Source organism: Perissodus microlepis, chromosome 2 (genome assembly GCF_051167445.1).
Source record: "Perissodus microlepis isolate ML-2025 ecotype Zambia chromosome 2, ASM5116744v1, whole genome shotgun sequence".
In the NCBI taxonomy this organism is placed as follows: domain Eukaryota; kingdom Metazoa; phylum Chordata; class Actinopteri; order Cichliformes; family Cichlidae; genus Perissodus; species Perissodus microlepis.
In genome coordinates this window covers 31663601-31678175 of record NC_140462.1, presented here as the reverse complement: position 1 = coordinate 31678175, position 14575 = coordinate 31663601, and the positions used below count along the sequence as shown (strand labels likewise).

The 14575-nt window shown below is 39.1% G+C and overlaps 1 protein-coding gene and 1 long non-coding RNA gene across 2 annotated transcripts; both read right to left on the bottom strand.

Moving 5' to 3' along the window:
• Window positions 1-389: 389 nt before the first annotated feature.
• On the bottom strand, window positions 390-2360 carry LOC146392935 (uncharacterized). Its single transcript, XM_084907881.1, has 6 exons — window positions 2305-2360; window positions 1867-2193; window positions 1323-1667; window positions 1100-1225; window positions 922-977; window positions 390-835 (listed from the first exon to the last, which is right to left on the bottom strand). The coding sequence occupies exons 1-6, from the start codon at window positions 2345-2347 to the stop codon at window positions 701-703; spliced, it is 1032 nt and encodes a 343-aa protein (XP_084764007.1). The 5' UTR covers window positions 2348-2360; the 3' UTR covers window positions 390-700.
• An 8309-nt stretch (window positions 2361-10669) lies between these two features.
• On the bottom strand, window positions 10670-12155 carry LOC146392934 (uncharacterized). The gene is made up of 3 exons (XR_014797138.1): window positions 11871-12155; window positions 11011-11355; window positions 10670-10804 (listed from the first exon to the last, which is right to left on the bottom strand). It is a non-coding gene; the product is annotated as an uncharacterized LOC146392934 (long non-coding RNA).
• Window positions 12156-14575: the final 2420 nt, after the last annotated feature.

Genomic DNA, 14575 nt, shown 5'->3' with positions numbered 1-14575 from the left:
TTATGCTTTTCTGAATAGTTGCTGGGATGCTTAGAACTCAAATTGCACTGCTGGAAATAGTTTATTTTGATGCACATGCTGTTTTCTTTGCAAGTTTGCATCATAGGATTGTTTTTCGTTTTTTCCTGCAGTATATAAAAATTGGTGTATCTCAAAAATAAAACTATGAAGACACTCAAAATAAATTTTCTGTTGTTGTAAACTATTTTTTGCAACTTTTTTGTATTTAAAGTTTTGAGGGATAAACCTCTTAAATTTCTCCAAGTAGAAATATATGTAAAAAAAAAAAAAAAACGATTTTCAATTTTTTTGTAGTTTATTGCACTTTTTTGCAATTTATGTAGTTACTATGGACTTAATGCAGACATATTATTAAAATATGGGCTATAACAGTTGTATTGATGTATAGCAACTTGAAATGCTCCCAAAAATGGCTCCACAACATGTAAAAATATAATATAAGCTCTGGCGGCCTTGGTTCTATGGTAGGTCTTAAAGGGTTAATTTGAAGTAATTCACAATCAGTGTGATGAAATCATTATAATATACTACATCATACCACTCATTTAATAAATCATAATATTATACATAAATAATTAGGACAAACAAGCAGGAAACATCATGTTTTCAGTTTTTATATTAGTTTACTTTTAGAAAAAGATTACTATAAACCAGCCCACCGACACTCATAGATACACTTTTACATTTTGCATTTAACTTGAGAATAAACACTTTCTTCAGTTTCCAGTTCATTCTTCTTCTTTCCTCTTGTAGATGTAGCTTTCCTTCCAGAGAAGTGAAGAGCAGCATAGTTTAGATCATGTCCACTTTCAGCCTATACAAAATAATAAAATATTTTTTTTTACCTCATAGAATCATTTTAATAAAGTAAAAACAAAAAGATTTGGTCATAGTACTTACACTGTTGTCCACTGTTTGGCATAAATCACTTTGCCTTGCTTGTGAAGAGCTTTTCTCTGTGTGTTACGGTGACAAAAATAGCAATATTATCTATTTTGTCTGATTTAGAATTTTAAATTAAAGGAGTATTTAGTTTTTCTCACATTAAAGGAAAACTTACTCCTACAACAACACTTACTTTTAAATTGTTCACATGATGCTCTTGGGCTTCGGCAACAGATCAAAATAATATTGACAATCACAGAAATGGCCAAGCAGGCTAATGTTATCACCAGTGCAGAAAATTCAGAACCTCTTCTTTGCTCTAGAAAACCAGAAACAATCAAGAGAAACAATTAGTAATTCTGACAATAATAAGGAATCCTATATGCCATGGTTTATTTTTATAAATAAAATCATACCTATTTGCAATTTAGTTCCTTTTCCAAACAATATCTTCCCACATGTGGCCACAGCACAATAGTAAGTCCCTTCTTCTGAGGAGCTAATACTTTTATTGAACTGATAAACACAACTCTGCTGAGTCGCAGAGCTATTCCCACATTTATGATGTCTGTTTCCATCAGTGTAGATGATGCTAGGATGAGATGGATTTGATCCTTCTCTAAACCAGAACATACTGAGACCTCCGGAACATGTATTGTTATCAAAATTAGAGAGGAGTGAACAATGAAGAGTGACTGAGCCTCCTGGAGTTGCTATCTTCTCTTGAACAACAGAATAGTTCGATGTTCTCTGGGTGTTTCCTGTGTAATATAAATATATTAATAAATGTGATTATAAAGTAAACTAAAAGACAAATAGTTTGAGTTTTCAAAAATATAGACCAAACGTATCTTACATGTAAACTTAATGTTTTCAAAACATGCTCATTCATAAATTATTTTCTTTAGTATTCAATTTTAGCTGCTGAAGCAAACTTTTATAGAAGAATCACATTATTACCTTTTACTAACAAATATGTCGCAGTCCATTTGGTATCTTGGAGCCACTCTGTGAATCCGCAGTGATACATTCCCTCGTCGTCTTGTCTTGTCCTCAAAATGGTCAGTTTGCTCAAATTCTTGTCATACTTAACATCCCATTTTGAGTTGTTGAACTCCGGTGCAAAGACAGGTGCTGCAGAGTCCTTCACTGTCCAAATTGTTTGCAGAGTGTCTCCAGGACTCTGCTTGTACCAGTCGATTCTACGGCTGTACACGGTCTTAGGCAGGTCACATAGTAAAGTTGCAGGTTCACCGAGTTGAACTGTAGTTACTGGAATAAGTGTGTCTAATTTAAAACAAAACAAAATCTAAACCATTAAGTCACAATAATACAGGAAACCACCATGCTATCAGCATACATGTATGGAAAAAACACCCAGAATATAAAAACACTTACATGCTTGATGAATAGCAAGCAGTGCGAGCCATATCACAATCATCTTGGCAACATCGCTTTTTAGGGAGCTTGTAGGTATTTCAGTCAGTGTAGGAGGTATTTTAGCACAAACCTTTTATGTCACATGTGTCAGATGAATCTGATTGGTTATCACAGAATATAGATTCAAGGGCACTTCCTGTCACATTGCTCTCTTCCAGGCTTCTGAGCAGTAAATCATCTCTTCCTCATTCATTTGCACATTATTTCATTGATGAAGTAAATTTCTTTCCCAAAAAATGTTAGGCGCTCATTTATAGTTATTTTAGTTTTCCTATCCAATATTCATGTTCTGCTTTAATCTGTCAGCAAATTTTCCAAATGATTTTACTAGTCTTTTGTTCCCGCTACTGTCAATTTTCATTTAAGTGTTTCTGAATTAATTTACTTGATTATTTCCACTTGCAAAGACAAAAAAAAAAAAAAAAAAAAAAAAAAAGGAAATACAAAAAAAATCAAAGTTTGCTTTCACTTATAGATTACCGTAGTTTTCATTTCCTGCGTGGTTAACTTTATTCAGCAAAACTAGGTTAAGTCATGACGTCAGCTCAAGTTGACAATTGTACAATAATAAAAACATCTTAGAAAGTTCATTTTCATTCATTTCATTTCATTTTATTCATTTATAAAGCACATTTAATAACAACAGGGCGTTGACCAAAGTGCTGTACAACATAACAATTAAACAGTGACATTAACAGCAACAACTGATAAAAATTAAAAACAGATTAGGATAAAAGAATTGGTAACTCTCCTACTGTTTCGAAAGCCAGAGTAAAAAAATATGTTTTAAGATGCGATTTAAAAAGAGTAACAGTTGGGGCCTTTCTAATGTGGAGAGGTAGATCGTTCCACATTTTCGGTGCCACAACTGCAAATTCCCGATCTCCTCTATGAACCATCCTAGACTTATGTAAAGTAAGGAGTAGGTGATCACTTGATCGAAGGGCTCTAGAGGGCGTATACAGCTGCACAAGGTCAGACAAATAGTCCGGTGCCTGGCCATTTAGCACTTTATAAGTTAAAAGTAAGATTTTGAATTTAATTCTAAAACGCACTGCTCTAGGTTTATCTGGGTTTAGGTGCTCTGCCTTACCTAAAAGTGAAAACACTTACATAAATGTTGCATGCATTTATGTATACAGCCATTAGAAGTTCCTGAATTCTAAAACTTAACTTGGTCTTAACTACAGCTTGTACAAATTACTTAGTGCCATTTTCTGATGACAGATCGTTTATTGAATCTCAGAGCTACTTAGTGGGCTAAACATATTTCCAGCAAGAGATATCCTGCTATTTGGTTTTCTTGCAATTCACTATGGAAGTGTGAAAACTGCAGTGGACAAAAAAAAGTAGCATATTTATGGTTTGTGGTTTACAAATCACAAAAAGATAAAATACTTCACATATTCTAATCATTGATTCGAGACTAGGGAGGAGACACAAACCCAGCCTAAGATGGTCACATGCTACTCCCAATGCCGGAAAAATGGATGGGCTGCATCAAGAAGGGCACCTGGTGTTACAACGTTACCAAATAAAATAAAATGTGGACAAATTAACATAATTGACATAAAATGTCTCTTTTTCAGAAATTTCTGTAGAAGATTCTAAAACAACAAGAACTTTTTATGTCATTTAGTTGTTTATCGATTAGCTAATTACTTCACACTCACTGGTGTAGTGGGAAGGGCCATGATGGAGCAGAAGTTCACATTTTGCAAAGCTTTAGCATGGGCCAGATAGATGTCTGTGCTGTGTCGACTCACTGCTCCTCACGTTCGGTGCTTTGTTTTTTACTTTTTCTACGTGTATATGTGTGGGTGTTTTTTACTACTATACATCGAGTAGATTCTACTTACAGTCGTCAGGACCTTCTGAGTTTGGGATTACGCTGTGCAAGGAACATTACATCAGACTATCACCACTTCCACGGCATTCCGGAGGACATAACAAGAACTCCAGGGGCGCCATGGTTGGTTCTTCCCAAAGAGGAAACGTAAACAAAGGAGGCAAAAGTGTGGCTGCAGGGTTGGCCCGCTAGCACGGCTAAAGAAACAACCATTTAAGCTTACAAGTATCTTCCTCTCCAACGTCAGATCCATAAACAACAAAATAGATGAACTTAGATTACAGACTGCAGTCAACAAGTGTGTGCGGGACAGCAGCATTGTACTACTCACAGAGACTTGGCTGCAGCCATAATTCTGGACTCGGCTATTGAGCTAGCAGGCCGCATGGTCCATGGTCACAACTAGAATGCTGCTGCAGGGCTGGGGGTGGTCTGCTTGTCTCCACCCCGGGGAAAAGGGTAACATCTCCTGGGTCTAAGTGCAATTTCTTCCTCTGGGGGTGAGGGTACCTGGACGTGGGGTATAGAGTATGTTTGGGGAGTGTGATTGGGTGTACAATGTCCATTTGTGTCTGTCTTTACGTTTGGTGAGTGCAGAGTATTTGTATATGTGTGCACGAGCGTGGGAATGCACGTTTGTGTCTGTGTGTGCCTGTTTGTCTGTGTCTATATGTCAGGTCGGATCTCAGACTCCACCTCTCTGGGAACATCTCAGGCCCTCCAAAGTATGGAGGCCTATCCCCCCTCACCACACTTCCTGCCGGTGGCTGATGCCCTCAGGTGTCGGTGCGTTGGTGGTTCTTGGTGTCTGGGGCTGGGCCCTCAGGTATGTACCGGCTCACTCCCGCTGGCTGCATGGCGGGGCCTGGCGCCTGTGGCTCAGTCGGGCCTCTTCCGGGGTGTGGGGGACCATCAGGCCTCCGGCCTCTGGCTCGGTTCACTCTGGCACAGCTGGCTACCGGCAGAGCCCGCAGGCACGCCACTAGAGCCCCCACTGACTTCTGCTCCGTGGCTGCTAGGTGACCCCCCATCTGGGGCTCTCCTCAGCTCTTCCCAGGAGGGTGGCACAGATGCCCCTCCGATGGTCATCCTTGGGCTCTCGCACTCTGGGGTCTCTGGACGTCAGGGACCTGGATCTTCTCCATGCCTGCTTCATGCCCTGGGCTACGGGGCTATGGCTCCCCACACGCTCTAGCAGATCATTACGTGGAGAAACCCTTTGAATATAAGCGCGCTGATCCACGCAGGTGTGCACAGACACAAACTACACCTTTGTTGGCTGCTACCTCAAAGCACATTGTGCGCTGTCGGTCCTGCGTGCTGCACAACAACATTCAATATTTAGTATTTACTGTTATTTACTGTTAGCTAGATTAATGCGATGGTGCTGTGTTTATTATGTTGCTCTCTTTTTTTGCTTGTTCTCTCTTTTTTTCTTTTTTTTTTTCTCTCAACAGGTGATCTGGGAGATTTTTTTTTTCGTTTTAAGTGTCCTTTCTCACTGTCCCCCTTCCCCTCTGTTTTTCTGTTCCTTCATCTTTCTTTCTCCCTTTCCTATCCCCCAGCCATGTCTGTCCCATCTGTAACAACTGAAAATAAAATAAAATAAATTATAACAACAAAGGTCGATCAAATGGACCAAAACAGCAAGGCCGTGATGATCCACTTGGCATAGTAAATCCATTGGGTATCTTTGTTAGCTTTCAGACATCAATTCTGACGGCTAAAAAACCAAACGGGTGCACCACAGCACACAAAAAGGTGCTTCAGACTCAAGAACAGCTTTTACAACACGGCAATAGCCCTAAATCAATGCTAACACCTGACCTGTTTGGCTGCCTCCTTGGACTTTTTGGGGGATAACAAGAATGACAATAATAATATTTATATTTATAACAAGGTGCAATAATAATAATAATAATGTGCAATAATAACACTGTGCAATAAACATACACTTATTCTTCTTTTTATTACTTAAGTTACTGTGTTGTGTTGTGTTGTACGTAGTCCCGACGTGGGACAGTTTTCCACGTTTGTACTATTGTACTGTGTATGACTGTGCAATGACAATAAAGTTATCTTATCTTATCTTTATGTTTGACACACAAGGCATGCAGTCTTATAATGTTAATTTCATAACTTCTGGCTCTATTCAGAGTAAAATAAAGCCAATTCAGTACCATTTGGCAACCTTATCAGCTGTCCATTTTATAATGAATATCGTGAAGAAGGAATTTAATATAGACATTTGTATTCCACAACAGAATTATATTAAAATGCTACAGATTCTAAAATCTACAAGTCACTAAGTCACCACAAATTTAAGGTGGACACCATAGATTTTAGATTTACTATTTAAAATCTGATAAAATATGAAATATAGGACAAAATCTATTTCTTACCTTGGTTATGCTGTTGAATAATGGGGGGGAAAAAGTGTGGCAAGGGTGTGGTCCCTGGCTCAGCTGCAGGAGAGGGGTGGTGCAGTGAACTCAAGGGGCAGTGCCAGGGAGGTTGGTGGGGCAGGTGTGTAGGGTTTTGTTAATGAGCTCGTTCTCTCTTCCTTGTTGATTTAGTGAGGCTGGAGCATAGTGGACGAAAGTGTGTACGGGAGTGCAGAGGAGAAGCTGCATGCGTAGGTGCCAAACTTAAAGAACTGTCATCAAGGTGTGGGACAAAAATAAAGAAGCAATAAGCATGGACAGTGTGTGCATTTGGGGTCCTTTAACAAAGTGTATTTTCAAAACCAATAAGATACTGCAGTTAAATTGACCTTTTAACCTTTGCAATAGGAAACATCATCATTTTACTTAACATGTTCTGTAGGGCTACAAAGAGAAAACTAGTAAACATTTTTGCTTTCTTAACCACTCATAATCACTAACTTATAACTTAACTTATTACCCATACAATAAAAACTCTCCATAGAACACACTATACAGGACACAGGATGTTACAAATGGGCCTTACAGGCTCAAACATATTGCCTGGTGGTTCAGGCATCCTTGTTAGATGCCCGAACCACCTCAACTGGCTCCTTTCGATGTAAAGGAGCAGCAGCTCTACCCTGAGCCCCTCCCAGATGGCTGAACTTCTCACCCTATCCCTAAGGGAGAGACCAGCCACCCTTCAGAGGAAGCCCATTTCTGCCGCTTGTATCCACAATCTCGTTTTTTCAGTCACTACCCACAGTTCGTGACCATAGGTGAGGGTAGGGACATAGATCGACCGGTAAGCTGAGAGCTTTGCATTTACACTCAGCTCTCTCTTCAGCACAACAGACCGGTACAGCGTCCGCATGATGGCAGCCGCAGCACCAATCCGTCTGTCCACTTCCGGCTCCCTTTTCCCATCACTCGTGAACAAGACCCAGAGACACTTAAACTCTTCCACTTGGGGCAAGAATTCGTCCCTGACCCGGAGTGGGCACTCCACCCTTTTCCGGCTAAGGACCATGGCCTCAGATGTGGAGGTGTTGATTCTCATTCCCACTGCTTCACATTTGGCTGTGAACCATTCCAAAGTGAGCTGGAGGCCATCACCTGATAAAGCCAACAGAACCACATCATCCGTGAAGAGCAGAGATGAGACTCTGAGACCACCCAAGTGAAAGCCTTCCGCCACTTCACTACGCCTAGAAATTTTGTCTATAAAAATTACGAATAGAATTGATGACAACGAACAGCCCTGGCGGATCCAATCACCCACCAGGAACGAGTCAGACTTATAGCTGAAAACCTTCAGGACTGTCTCTGGCTTAAGGAATACAATTTGTTTTCATCCTGGCTTGTTTTTATTATTTAACTTTTTTGTGTAAAATAGTTCATTTAAAAAGATTTAAGTGAGTAACTTTTTATTCATTTTAATGCAACACACAATGTGACTGAGATGTGTTGAAAATACAAAGCTTACAGCTAAAAACATACAGGTTAAAGACAAAAACCCCACAAACATTAACATTTTGTGTTATTTTATTGTAAGTAAAGTACCTTTCGGGGTCAGCACATCAGATCATCTGCCTCCATCTCACCCTGTCCCTAGTATCCAACTGTGTGTCACCTCTAATTTCCTACTTCTAAATGTGTCGAACCAGATGCTTATTTTGGATTACATTAGCTTGCTCTCCAGTAATAGTTTGAGGAGTCATTTTTGATCTGTGTATGTCCTCCAACATCCACATTAAACACATATGTAGAAAATAGGTAGAAAATTAGAAACCTTCTATAGAGATTGAAAATGTGACGTCATTGTGGGGTAAAACCGCAAAGGATTCTGGGAACGCGTGGCAAGTGGTACTAGCGCACGCAGGCTTTCACATGAAAACTATCACACAGCGATAAAAAGAAACACAAAAAATGGCAAGAAGCTGTTGTATTATTAACTGCAATAGCCGGTCGCATGACAGCCACGGGAAGCCGACGGGTAAAGTCGGCTTCCACGTCGTGGAAGAGAAATTGTTCAAGCCATGTTTCCGATGCAACAAAAAGCTGACGGATGGCCTGGATTGCAGCCATTCGAAGACCAAATATAACATCTCAGAACACTCCAGCTCACATGTTAGTCTGCTCCAAGCATTTCCACAAAGGTAAGTCTTTTGTTGTAGTTATTACGTAATTTATCATAACATAATAGTTGATGTAGGTTACAAATAAGTCTTATATTGATTTGAATTGAATTCGTTGCGCTATGCTGCTTTGTTCACTGTAGCTTTGCGGGCTAATGTTTGTTGTGTTTTGTAGGAAAACCAGCCTACAAAATGCTTGAATGTGATCCAGACTGGGCCCCGTCTATCAACCTGGGTCATACCGAGTTTAAAGCTGCTACCACAGCGAGATTTGATCGGTTAAGAGAGAGAGCGATATCAAAACAGCCACGAAACGTCCCGCATATATGTGCCCAAGGGTTGTATTGAAGCAATCAAGTCATGAATAACTGTTTTCCAGTATGTTGTTGTTGTTGTTTTTTGCATTGTTGATTTGTTTTACACCGAAGCAGCTAATAAAGCATAATGAAATACAATTTTGCCTCTTTCTTGTACGATTCTATATTAGAATGAAACAATAATGCCAGTTATAAATAAAGACAATCAATTGAATGAATTACGAAACACTCATTTTATTTCTATTAGATCTGAAAATGTTGTGTAACACTACAACCTGAAACGACAAATAGATTGCGTTGGCCTGTACACGAGATAAAGGAAAATAATTTAACAACAGCTGTTAAATGGAATAGTCCAAATCACCAAAGTAAACGGGACCTGGGCTTGTTGCAGGGATCTGAAGTTAATAAACATCTTGTGAGTGTATGCACTCACACTTAGGACCATATAATAATAAATATGTGCGTGATGAAAGTTGGGCAGCACGCTAACGTCCTTACTCCACTCTGTATGCTCGTATGGGTCTCACACTTTCACTCCTTTGATTTTTGCCTCGTCCTTTTTTTTTGCCTTTTCGTCAAGTCTGTCTTTGTACGGACCTGCCGAGTTCTTCGTCATTTTGTACGTAACTGTTTTTGGGGCAAATAAAATGCAATTAGGGATTAAAACCGCAGAATTAATGATTACCGGTGCTGGAAATACTAGCGTTTGATGCAGTGTCTTGATTTTGTTGCCACGGGTACCTACAAAGCAACGCGCGAAAGTTACGTGGTCTGTCAATCTCTATATCAAAGTGATGCTGAAAAGCTAGTTCATACATGTATTACCTCTAGGTTGGAATTACTGCAATATTAATATAATATGCATATTAGTATTTGAACTATTGTATAAATGCTCTCTGGAAGGCCTTCAGTTGATCCAGACTGATGCAGCAAAATTAGTGACTCACATACAACCTAAAATAAATCGTTTGCTTTTCCCTGGCCACTTCTAAACAACAACAAAGGCACCACTTAGACATGCTTTTACCTTTGCTGATTCTTGATTCTTACAATTTATTTATTGGAAAGTCCCAATACCAATATTTTAACAAGATTTTTTTTACTGTTTATTAATAAAAACTGATTAAAATGTAAAAAGTATCCAGATAATAAAGTTTATTTATGTACATTTATAACAAAAAAGGGGAAAACTATATTCACATAAAAGATCTCATAATAGATGTTAATCCAGGGCAGGAGCCTTGACAGCAGCATAGATGCTGTCTTCCTCTGTTGGTTTTTTATGTCTTTCCGCTGATTTACTCACTTTTTTAAAAGTTGCTGTAGAATATACCAACGTAACCTCATCTGTCTGAGGAAGCAGAACATGTTAGAGATTAAAACACGCATATAACTAACAGCTTTTTTATATATTTAATTACCTGTGGAATTTCCTGATCACCACCTGAAATTACATTTGTTTCCAGAGCAGCTGCAGTTGTAAAAAAAAAAAAAAAGAGAGAAGGAAATAAAACAGTCAAATGAGGTAACTTTTGCCAAATATGATTTGACAGACTGATGTACAGTGTGTGTAATTTTGCTTACCATTAGAGTACACATGTGAATTCTTCTTTAGTTTTTTATTGGAATAGACTAGAAAGGCTATAACAATCACACTTATAGCCAGAGTAGCGATAAACAGGTAAAAAAATATGTTGTCCCTTTTTGATTTGCTCCTGTCGACTGCTGCCATGGAAAGAAAAGACGTAAATCATGGATATTAAAAATGATTAAAAGTATTAAAAAGTTTGGGGGGTTTCGTTTTGTTTTGGGTGGGTTTTGGTGGGCGGGGAGTTGATTAGGTATTACAGAATCTTGGCTAAAAAACCAAAATATAATCAAATGCACATATTTTCTGTTTCTGGCATTATATCAAAATGTGATAGAATTACCTGCAGTATCGCCTTTTTTATCCCCAGAAAATGACTCTACACATGTGGCCACCGCACAGTAATATCTCTGAGAATCAAAAGAGCTGAAGTTTCTGAAGTAGCTGTAGAAACATGCCTTTGCTGAGAGTTCCTCGGGATTCTTTTCATATTCATCTTCACCATTAACACAACTATAATTTAAATCCAGGTGTGACTGATGTGATTTGGCACTTAAACAGAGCATCCTCTTATCAGTGGGACAACTTTTATTCTGAAAGTCACGGAGGATCGAACACTGCAGTGTCACTGTGTGCTCCAGATGGACAGGATCAGATGGGAGAGCTGTAGTGAAAGCAGGTTCTGGTCCTGAGAAATGGAAACAAATAAAACAATGTAAAAAATTGCTTTTAATGTTTTTTAAGATACCTTGCATCTGTCCATTACCAGCCATTTCATGTTGTACAAATTCACTCTTCTTCTACAAAAAACAAGTTTGTGTGTTTCCGTCTGACCAGATGCCGTTTTCTGCACCACCTTTCCAATGTCCTTACACTTATCATGACACTGTGTTTATGTGCTAAAAGAGTCCTTGTAGTCCTTGTTACTAAAACCAAAACTCGCTACATTTCAACTTTTTCCCTTAAAATGGTGTTAGGATTGTTTTCTCCAAAAAGACGTTTAACTTTGATCTCAAATTTTGACTTCTTAAAGTGATCAATAATAATATTGGGTATTTTTCTCAGTGTGGACTTAATACTCTGTTGTAGTGAACTCATACATACACACACATATAAAGAAATAATCTATGAAACCTTACACACACAATATGCAAACATGGATTTAGGAATAAAAATATCTTATAATATTTTTTGTCTACTTACCTTCTACTTTCAGGAATGTTCCTTTCAAAAATATTAAGTCTCGACTTAATGTTTTCACACAGAAGTAAACTCCTGTATCACTTTCCTCTACTTTTGTAATATATAAATCAAATATTCCATCCTCTGTTGCAGTTCTAATGCGCTGATCAACCCTCTGAGAGCTAAATGACCTTCCAAAGAGTTTAGGAAAATTTCCAGAAACAAGCTTGATCCAAAATAAGGTTCCCGTAGACCTGCGGGGGCATGTCAGCTTTATATTCGCTCCAACATGAGCAGTCTTTGTCTCAAAAATCTGCTCTTCTGAGCAATCTGAAATAAACCAAAAAAAAAGTCAGCCCAGTCACTCATTAACAAGTAATGGAATCATCTACTCTTCAAAAATATATCAGCAGCACAGGCCTTTACTTATACTTACACACAACACTGAGCATCAGCAAATAAAATATAATCCTCATTTCTGATGTTCTTTCTTGATACTGCTGGGACGCAAACTTAATTAAATGATTTGTCTAAATATAATCATATCGAGTGGGAGGAAACAATTTCAGAGCACTCTGATTGGCTTCTTGTTAAGTTGTTTCACTGCATTACAGAAGTGGAAACAATGTCAAATGTGTTTCCAGCATAAGCACATGAAACAACACCAATTGTAAGACGCGTCATCTTATATTTGTGGGTTTCTCAACCTGAAACCTAGAGAAAGCAAGAAAGACAGATTGGTTTAGACTGTGCCAGCTGGAAGCATATGTGGAAGAAATGATATAGAACTTCACACACACCTCCAAATTAAATCCAATACAATTATGTAAGAGACAATATGATAAACATAAAGTACATTATGTATTACTGTTACTATGTCAACCACTGTTTATAGATTAAAAAGATCTCAAATTGAGATTCTAGGTGGATTTTACGCTTTATTATTCCATTCATATTTCCGTGATTTTAAGGAGCCTTCATGTTTTACAGACTACGTGTCACTGTTCAGCCAGATTTTTCAGATTTTCCATGCAGTTTTAAAAAAGGGTCTTGTTTTGTTTGGCTGTGGAACTATGTTAAAATTGATACTGATGACTGAACTTAATCCACAGATCTGTTTGGTTAAGTTCAGTGATCTCTCTCTCCCTAGCCACCAGCTCTAGGTTGTCTGGGGGAACGGACAATCTAGAGATCTCCAACGTGTCCAGCTTGTCCTGTGTCAAAGTTAAACAACTAAATTAAAATAAAATAAAATATAATTTTTTAGACTTTGACTTTGGCCATGGCAAACAATCCATTATGAAAGCATGCTACTTGACAGGCATGCTATGAAACTAATCATTAGGTTGTTGGTTCAGTGTTTTAACCCATCCATTTTCTTCCACTTATCCGGAAGTGTAAGTGCTTAGGTTGCAGGGGGAGCAACCTAAGTAGAGAGTCCCAGACCTCTCTATCCCTAGCCACCAGCTCTAGCTTGTCTGGGGGAACAGACAAGCTAGAGATCTCCAGCATGTCCAGCGTGTCCTGGGTCCGCCCTGGGCCTCCTCCTGGTGGGACATGTCCAGATACTTCACTCAGGAGGTGCCCGAGCTATCTGATGCCCAGGTTCATTAGATAGCCGAACCACCTCCTTACTTTGATGTGGAGGCATAGCAGGTCTACTCTTACTGTGCATCGCTGGACGCTGATTGGTTAACAAGTCATCCAGATTAGGGAAGAGAGCCACAGTTGAGTTCATAAAATATGAAAAACACAGACAATGTAAACTGCCTCCATCTGGGAACAGAGCTCTCTGCAAGCAGATAAACCATGCCTGGACTTTCAGCGAACAGCGAACACACTCGCACTGCTTAACTCCCAGCTTGTTATATGGGAATATTTGAAAAGGATTTAAATGTACCAGACACATGTTCTGTCTTTTTTCTTGTGCTAGGTTACTTTTGTACGAAGCCCCGGAGGGGACATGGGAGAAAAACAAATTAAGATGGACTTTTGCGAGATCTCGCAAAACTAACTCGGGATCTCGCAAAAGTTTTGCGAGATCTCACAAAACAAACTCGGGATCTCGCAAAACAAACTCGGGATCTCGCAAAAAACGCAAAAGTTTTAGCCACATTCTTCCCGTTAGCTTCGAGCTAACGGGAGGTCGAGACCTACTACAGCCGGGAGGAACACCGCTTTCCCGGCACATCGTGCCTCGACCTCCCGGTCGGCTTCGAGCCGGCGTCCGAAGAATGCGGCTAAAACTTTTGCGAGATCTCGCAAAAGTTTTGCGAAATCCCGAGTTTGTTTTGCGAGATCTCGCAAAACTAACTCGGGATCTCGCAAAAGTTTTGCGAGATCTCGAGTTAGTTTTGCGAGATCTCGCAAAAGTCCGTCTTAATTTTTTTTTTTCTCCCATGTCCCCTGCGGGGCTCCGTACTTTTGTGAAACTCAGCAAAAAAAAAGTTTATAGTGCCAGCAATAAAAGGTAAAAGAAAAAATAAATTAGTATATCCAAATCTCCCAAACAGGTCAGGTGCCTTCATGGACTGCCTGTCAGGGCATCAAAGAACCAACATAAATGGACACCTTATCAGTATTTGGTGCCCTGGGTTAAAAAGATTTTTTTTTGAAGAATGGATTTACAACTCTTAACACTCTATCCGTTCTTTAAGTCTGACATCATCAGCTGTGTCTGGGCCCAAACTACGCTGGAGGTCAAACGATTACTGCGGCATCACTGA

Coding starts and splice junctions, on each gene's coding strand:
- LOC146392935 (XM_084907881.1), bottom strand. CDS start 2,347: ATGATTGTGATATGGCTCGCACTGCTTGCTATTCATCAAGCAT. Junction 2,194..2,304: donor GCTTGCTATTCATCAAGCAT/GTAAGTGTTTTT, acceptor GTTTTAAATTAG/ACACACTTATTCCAGTAACT. Junction 978..1,099: donor ATCATGTGAACAATTTAAAA/GTAAGTGTTGTT, acceptor CGTAACACACAG/AGAAAAGCTCTTCACAAGCA.